The sequence below is a fragment of the Brassica rapa genome, chromosome A04, assembly GCF_000309985.2.
Source record: "Brassica rapa cultivar Chiifu-401-42 chromosome A04, CAAS_Brap_v3.01, whole genome shotgun sequence".
Lineage (NCBI taxonomy): Eukaryota > Viridiplantae > Streptophyta > Magnoliopsida > Brassicales > Brassicaceae > Brassica > Brassica rapa.
The window spans coordinates 12,569,316-12,577,866 of record NC_024798.2 but is presented as its reverse complement, the minus strand read 5'-3'; the positions used below and the strand labels follow the sequence as shown (position 1 = coordinate 12,577,866).

General features: G+C 35.2%; 2 protein-coding genes across 2 annotated transcripts; both read left to right on the top strand.

Moving 5' to 3' along the window:
* The first annotated feature begins 524 nt into the window (after nt 1-524).
* On the top strand, nt 525-3,193 carry LOC103864367 (plant UBX domain-containing protein 5-like). Its single transcript, XM_018658486.2, has 4 exons — nt 525-1,549; nt 1,650-1,857; nt 1,935-2,033; nt 2,125-3,193. The coding sequence occupies exons 1-4, from the start codon at nt 1,245-1,247 to the stop codon at nt 2,479-2,481; spliced, it is 969 nt and encodes a 322-aa protein (XP_018514002.2). The 5' UTR covers nt 525-1,244; the 3' UTR covers nt 2,482-3,193.
* A 3,138-nt stretch (nt 3,194-6,331) lies between these two features.
* On the top strand, nt 6,332-8,354 carry LOC103864366 (plant UBX domain-containing protein 5-like). Its single transcript, XM_009142120.3, has 4 exons — nt 6,332-7,192; nt 7,316-7,541; nt 7,649-7,747; nt 7,844-8,354. Exons 1-4 carry the CDS (start codon nt 6,888-6,890, stop codon nt 8,198-8,200), a joined length of 987 nt encoding a protein of 328 aa, XP_009140368.1. The 5' UTR covers nt 6,332-6,887; the 3' UTR covers nt 8,201-8,354.
* The last annotated feature ends 197 nt before the right edge of the window (nt 8,355-8,551 follow it).

Sequence of the window (8,551 nt, the reverse complement as noted above, 5' to 3'; positions counted from 1 at the left end):
ATTTTTAAATTTGTAAGATTACATGAATTTGAATTTGTTCTTGTTACTACATTAATATATTATTTTATAAGAAAAATATCTGAACTTTTGGTAATATTTAAAAAAAAATTCTCAACAGATTTTGTTATAATTATAAAAACATTATAATTAAAAATTGATTTGTCATTAATATTTAAATGAATTACTAAAATTTTATAGTTTTCTGATAACATATTTTTAAATAGTATATGAACTCAAGATAATATATAGTTGAGAGTTTCAAAATAAATAAAAAGATAATATAAAAGTTTAGCCTATGTTAATAAATTTATTTTTGTATAAAAATATTATATATTTTATGAATTTTAGTCCATTATAATGATGATTGATAATTTATTTAATTGAAACAATTTAAAAAATAAAATTTATTAATTTACCTATTCAATATAATTATTTCATAATTAATTCATATAGCACTTCTATTTTTTTATAATACATAATATAATTATTGAATTTTTTAAAATAATATATAGTTTTTATTTTTATTTTATAATAAAATTTTAGTTAACATTGATTTATAACAATATTATATTACTAATTACAAAACTAATTAATATTTTATTTTATAAAAATATTTAAATTTTAAGTATGATTTTGTTAGATTCTTTCTCAACAGATTTTGCTATAATTATAAAAAATCAAATTTATAGTTAGTTTATTATTAATGTAAATAATCAAATATGTCATATTAACTAATTCTTTAAGTGGTCCTAGTATATGACTTGTTAATGATAGATAAAAATATGATCTTAAATTAATAGATTATATATATATATATATTAAAAATATTTAAATTTTTTAAAATAGATGTACTAATTAAATGTAGAATTTTTTGCTTCTTTACTTTGGTTATATTAATATCATTTTGTTTTCTATAATTTTTCAGGTTTTGCTTTTGATACTAAACAAATATTTTTTCAAAAAGAAAGCAAATTGAATGGGACCCTCGTTATATCAGGCCCAGCTCTGTTTGCTTGCATGCAATAGAAGATTAAGGTATCGTTTGGATTATATTTTATCAAATTTAAAACCTAAACTAGTGATTTTGCGTTTAATATTTAAAACGCTGCGTTCAGTTCTTCAAAGGAGACGAATACGCGCGTGTTGAAGTTAGTTATATAACGGAAAGTTTCAGAGGTTAGAGAGTTTGAGAAGACGAAGAAAAGAACGAAAGAAAGATCAGAAGAAGAAGAAGTAAGCTTGCGATGGGTGATGATGATCATAAGCCTCCGCCCACGACGGAGGAGATTCGCCAGAAGATGATCAGCTCCTTTACTGCTGAGATCACATCTTCTTCGAGAGAAGTCGCTTTACTCATTCTTGAAGCTCATCAATGGGATATCGCCGCTGCTGTCTCCGCCTTCAGAGACGCCGTCGTCGCAGCAGCCGTCGCCGCCTCCACCGCCAGGGCAAATGTTCCTTCTCCGATACGGTTGCGATCACCACGGTCTCCTTCTCGTGCCTTCTCTCCTCGCGATGGGAACATCCTCAGCGATTCAGATGAAAAAGAGTAAGTTTCTTTTAATCTTTCAAGAGATGAATCTTTAGTTTCGAAAGCCAATATGCGATTATGTTGCTTTTAGATGATAACAAAAGGTTTTGTAATTTAGGAACGAAGATCCTATGGAATCAGATGATGTAGAAAGAGATGTATCATCATTACCAAGAAGACTAAGGTTCAGAAGCTTAAGCGAAATTCTTTCGGTTATTCCTCAAGAGATCCCACGTACTGTCACTCTTTATAGGAATGGTTACACTTTCGATGATGATAATATATTATGGCCATTGGATGATCCCGACTGTGCAGAGTTTCTTGAGGTTTATTTTCTTCTTTTTTTTTTCTGGAGTTTAGCTTGGATTTTGATTATTAACATAGGTTTCCATGTCGATTCAAGATCGTAGAAAGCTTGGAGTCACCACGTGCACTCGATTCTCCAGGTGGCACACGGCGTGTCCTTATCACACTCATTAGGCGTCAACAAGAAGACTTCCATGTATATATATCTCTCTTTCTCTCATAATGCTTATGCATGTTCTCTTACTGAAATGTTGAAAGCTCTTTGGTTCTTTTATCTCTAACAACAGGAGCCACCAAAACCATTCCAAGGTGTGGGAAGAACTCTAGCCGAGCCAGACTCTGTGCCACCAGCTTCATCCGACTCACTGACCACAGAAGCAACAACATCAATCGATCCCACAGCGCCAACGACCTCAATCAAGGTCATATTAGCAGACGGCACACCCATTATCTCCCGGTTCACCACTACTCACCATACCATCAGAGACGTTCGAGACTTCATTGACGCGGCTACACCAGGTGCCTCCAGAGACTACCAACTACTCATCATGGGGTCGTCTCCTCCTACACCACTGACGACTGACTTAGACCAAACCATCGAGCAAGCTGGCATCTCCAACGCTGTTCTCACTCAGAAGTTCTAGACCTTCCTCTTAAGCACATAAAGATCATATTACACATGTTGATATCATCAAAACACACGCTTTTTTTGGTTTGCTTCTCTCTAGGCTAAAATTCTTTATGCGGCTGTTTTTGGCTTGGGTTAATAGGTGATGTAACTTGATATATCTCAAAAAGACTGATCAAATAATAGAGAGAATGAATAAATATAAGTTTTTTTGGAAACAAATTCTGAAGCAACATATTTCATTTTACAAAAAAACTAGGTAGTAATCCGCTAGGTTAAATTAGTTCAAGTAACATATTTGCATAATATAAGTTATGGTTCATTGCGTGATTGAGGTTTATTTAATGTGTTGCTAAAAAAAAAGTTTATTTAATTTATAAAGTATAACATTATGATTATAGTGAAGAATTGGAAAGGTATAAACAATGTTATAGAAAGTCTTGATACAATATTTGAGTGTTTAAAAGATATACTATTAAGAGCATCTCCAACAATGATTCTTAACAAAGAATCTTTAGCATTAAGTTATTATAATAATCTGTGAGCCCCTTAAAATTTAAGAATATGTATTAAATTAGCCTCTTGCAGTCCCTAGTTAAGGACCAATTTTCCGACAGACTCGTTACTATGCGCGGATCTCATTGCTATATGGGAACCTGCGATTGTTTTTTTTTTAAAAAAAAATTTTTAAGCTGAAAAAATAAAGATAATAAAATAATCTAAAAATTTTACCTGGGTTATCGAGCCGAGAGTATCGGCATTGCTGATGTTCTAAGAGCATCTCCAACCCCACTCTATTTTTCACTAAAAAGTAGAGTTTAGAGTAAGAAATGCTCCAATGGTATTCTATTTCTCACTCTATAATAGAGTGAAAAATAGGTTTACTCCAAATATAGAGTAATTTTTTTTTTTTGTTCATCATTCTATTTTCTACTCTAAAATAGAGTACCATTGGAGCAATTCAAACTCTATTATAGAGTTGCTCTATTTTAGAGTAAAAAATAGAGTAAGCCATTGGAGATGGTCTAAGCTCACTATTCAGGTTAAAAACCTATAAACTATAAAGTTAGAATTTCAAAATTAGAGTGTTTATGTTCACAACAAATAAAAGTACCATTTTGATATGTCTGACTACTAAAATCAAGATACTGTATTATAAACTTGTGCATAGTTAATCGTGGGGTTACCATTCTCTCTTTCTTTCTTTTTTTATCTCGCACGTGTTCATAAGAAAAAGAAATTTGTTAATTTTTCGGGGTCTTAAAGAAGCGTGGAAACACATAAAAACTCTTGAATGAAAATGGAAAAGAGTTGTAACTTCAGTTCCTTTGTAAATAAGAAGATCTTTTTGGCTAAACAATGGAGGCAGAGCTGTTACTGGAGGCAGAGCTGTTACTACTATCAAGATATACAAATTTTGGCTAAACAATGGAGGCAAAGCTGTTACTGAAGATATGTATTAGTGACTACGTTTGAATAGAAGCTTCAAATGTTTAATCCGCCTACCGCATTGCACCGCAGTTAATAGTAATATTTTTTTTACATATACCATATATATATACATTTTTATAACTGTTAGAACCGCATCGCAGTTTTACCGCTTATCTCGCACTGCTCAGTCCGTTGTTACCATTCGGAGCCAGAAAACTCTATATTGTTTACACCTTAGAGCAGCCTCAACGGTACCAACCTTATTGAGATTCTTAAAAAAATAAATATATTAATTTTGAAATAAGAGATAGTTAAATAATTAAATTTGATCTTCTATTTAACATTTAAACCAACAGACAATTGACATTTGGATCTGGATTTCTTATGAGCTGCCTTAAATATGTTAATTAAGAATTTCTTGCTATTCTCTCTTTCTTCATTTCTAATTTTGTTCTTTAATTTTAATTATAAGATACCCATTAAAATTTTTCTTTAGGAGCTGCTCTTATACTACGACATGTCAGCGTAGAGAATTAGCATTTTCTTTGAGTAGTTAAATGATGACACACAAGCATGCTCTTATGAGCTGCTTTAAATCTGTTAATTAAAAACTTTTTTCTATTCTCTCTATTCATTTCTATTTAATTTTAATTATAAAATACCCAAGTTTTACTTTTGGAGCTGCTGTTATACTACGACATGTCAGCGCAGAAAACTACAATTTTCTTTGAGTAGTTTTGTTTTTGTGCTAAGAATGTAAATATCATTAACTTGTAATGAAGGTTTGATTACAATGTACTTGTAATCTCGTTTGCTCGAAAGCTAGATTGAATCCTACGGGTCGCTAAAAAGTTTAAAAAAAACCATACAACCAAAGGGAAGTTCTAATCATGTTCACAAGTGAACAAACATAAAACTAAGGTACTGCTACAAGCAACAGCTTTTTCCTTGCCTACGCTCTTCGAAATACCCAGACTAGGCCAAAGGAGTGACGAGGAGCAGGTTAATAGGAGTCGGATTGCCGAAGACTAACCCGAACGTACTCTCAAGCTGCGAAACGGAAGGCACAACAAAACCAGACTGGTGCAAGCTGAGGAAGACTTCGTTCCAGCCAACACCAAGAAACCACTCGGAAGATTCAAAACTGGACAGACGACGACGTCAAACCTTGCAATGAAGCGCATGAGAACCAAGGTCAAGCGCAGGCGGAATAATGCTCGCCAATCCGGCCATGCAAACCCCTAAGATAAGCAAAGACATCAAGCTACACAAAGGAACATCCCGATAATGCGAAGGATTGAGAACATGAGGAGCCAGAGACCCCTTAACAACAGGTGAAACCCAGCAACAACAAGTCTCTAACATCGTGACTAGCAGGGAACACATCAGGAGAACCCTAAGCACTCAACCAACACAGACACAACAGGGAGAGAGCAAACTGCAACATAAGGTTTACCATGGCAGCTGAAGCTCGAGGCAAGAAGAAGGAGCTCTCAACAAAGTACCTCTTCTCCGCCGCTCTCAGAAATGGAATTACTGAGAAGATGCCCTACAGAACCCTGAAATCTACACGCCCCTTGAGCCTTCGGGAGGCAAGACAGAGGTGAGAGGGAGGCATCGACGCTCCCGAGCTAACTACCCATCTTGGAGTAGAGATATGACCCAAATCTAACACCGACAGCCGCAAGAGACAGAGAAAATAAGGCCACCGAGATTCACAACCTGTCACGCCCTCGTCTGTGCTCCAGGGAAGAGAGGCACGCACCCACAACTTTCGATTAGGTCTTACGCGGAAGAGATCCAGAGCACCAAGACAAAGAGGGGTGACGACTGTTGCTAGGGTCGATGTATGAGGCTAAGACGAACATAGAACCGGAGGAGGAAGGGAACCAACAGCGAGAAAATCCGTCAGCCCCCTTGAACGCGAGATTGAGAACGGCAGCGCTAGGATTTTGCGGCGGAGTGGGGAGAGCCAAGAGAGATAAAAACTTCTCTCTTCTCTCTCTTGTTTTTCTATTCTTTGAGTAGTTAAATATGATGACACACAAACATGCATTCATTTAGAGAATTGTAATGATGCTACATCACAATGGCAAATTTATGAATAAACCTATGACGCATGAGATTTTGTTAAAAATGCTCATCTTTTAATATATAAGAGATATAAAACTTAAGAAAAAGAAAACTTAAAAACAAAATTAAAAAAAAAATGTAAAAATAAAGATACATTGACCCACTTTGTTTTGTCTTCTGACTTAAAAGAAACAGATATTAAATTTAGTTCGTGTAATGGATATTTAATTACAAGTTTTTTTTGTCATCAACACTTAATTACAAACTTATTTAGTTAGTTTATAGTAGGCTAGGAAGTGAGATTAGTTAAAAAAACTACACTAATAGCAATAACTATTCTATAGTGTAATAAAAACTAGAAATGTGACATCTAGTGTAGTATTTTCTAGAATGAAACATTTTAGTGGGGCTCAATCTAATATAAAGGCCACCAGTATTTATAAAAATATTATATAAATTGATTTATAAAAATACATTTTTAAAATAATATATATATATTAAAAAAAATTGAAAATTTTCAAATATAGGTATACTAATTAAATGTACAATTTTTTTGTTTATTTATTTTGGTTATACTTGTATCATTTTGTTTTGCATAATTTTCAGGTTTAGTTCTGATACTATACAAATATTTTTTTCGAAAAAAAAAATGAATTGGGCTCTCGTTAATCAGGCCCGGCTCGGTTTGCATGCATGCAATAAAAGATTTTTGTATCGTTTGGACTGTATTTTTGTCAAATTTAAAACCTAAACTAGATTTTTCCTAGTCAAGAAACCAACGTTTAATATATAAAACGCTGCGTTTAGTTCTTTAAAAGAGACGACGAATACGCGCGTTTTGAAGTTGGTTTATAAACGGAAAGTTTCAGAGGTGAGAGAGTCTGAGAAGACGAAGAAGGAAACAAAGAAAGCTTTGCGATGGGTGATGGTGATCATAAACCTCCGCCCACGACGGAGGAGATTCGCCAGAAAATGATCAGCTCCTTTACTGCTGAGATCACATCTTCTTCGAGAGAAGCCGCTATACTCATTCTTGAAGCTCATCAATGGGATATCGCCGCTGCAGTCTCCGCCTTCAGAGACGCCGTCGTCGCAGCAGCCGACGCTGCCTCCACCGCCAGGGAAAATGCTCATTCTACGATACGGTTGCGATCACCACGGTCTCCTTCTCGTGCCTTCTCTCCTAGCGATGGGAACATCCTCAGCGACTCCGATGAAAAAGAGTACGTTTCTTTTTATTCTTTCAAGAGATGAATCTTTAGTTTCGAAAGCCAATATGCGATTATATATGTTGAATCTTGTGACCATCTTGCTTTTAGATCATAACAAAAGGTTTTGTATTTTAGGTACGACGATGCTATGGAATCAGATGATGTAGACAGAGATCTACCATCATCATCATCATCATTAGCATCATTACCAAGAAGACTAAAGTTCAGAAGCTTAAGCGAAATTCTTTCAGTTACTCCACAAGTGATCCCGCGCACTGTCACTATCTGGAGGAATGGTGTCACTGTCGATGATAATCCATTAATCACATTGGATGATCCGAAAGATGCAGAGTTTCTCAGGGTTAATTATCTCTTCTTTTTTTGTTCAGTTCAAGTTTTGTGTTTTTTTTTTTTCTCGAGTTTAGCTTGGATTGATTACTAACATATGTTTTTCCATGTCGATTCAAGGTCATAGAAAGCTTGGACTCACCACGTGTACTCGATTCGCCATGTGGCAAACGGCGTGCCGTTATCACACTCATTAGGCGTCAACAAGAAGACTTCCCTGTATATATATATATCTCTTTTTCTCTTAATGCTTATGCATATTCTCTTGCTGAAATGTTGAAAGCTCTTTGGTTCTTATATATCTCCTAACAACAGGATTCATCAAATCCATTCCAAGGAGTTGGAAGAACTCTAGCCGAGCCAGACTCTGTGCCACCAGCTTCATCCGACTCACTGACCACAGAAGCAACATCATCAATCGATCCCACAGCGCCAACGACCTCGATCAAGGTCATATTAGCAGACGGCACCCCCATTGTCTCCCGGTTCACTACTACTCACCATACCATCAGAGACGTTCGAGACTTCATTGACGCTGCTAGACCAGATGCCTCCAGAGACTACCAATTACTCATCATGGGGTCGTCTCCTCCTACACCACTGACGACTGACTTAGACCAAACTATCGAGCAAGCTGGCATCTCCAACGCTGTTCTCACTCAGAAGTTCTAGACCTTCCTCTTATGCACATAAAAGATCTTCGTTAGGTTACTACACATGTTGATATCATCAAAAAACACTTTTCTGTTGTTTTGACTTGCTTCTCTCCAGGCTAAAAGACTTTCAGGTGGTTAACCCTTAATAAAAGTGTTTGCAAGTATTACAATTTTTTTAGCAAGTTTTATGGTTTTTTTTTGTAGCTTCCCATTGACGATTCTTAACAAAAGAAATAGGGTACACTCTGCGAGATATGGGGTAAAAAAAAAACACAAATGGAACAAATTGTTAATCCTTTTCTTGCAAGTGACCTAACTCCTAATAAAAATTTAGAGTGATCATTTTCTAACTCATCTATGCTCTTCA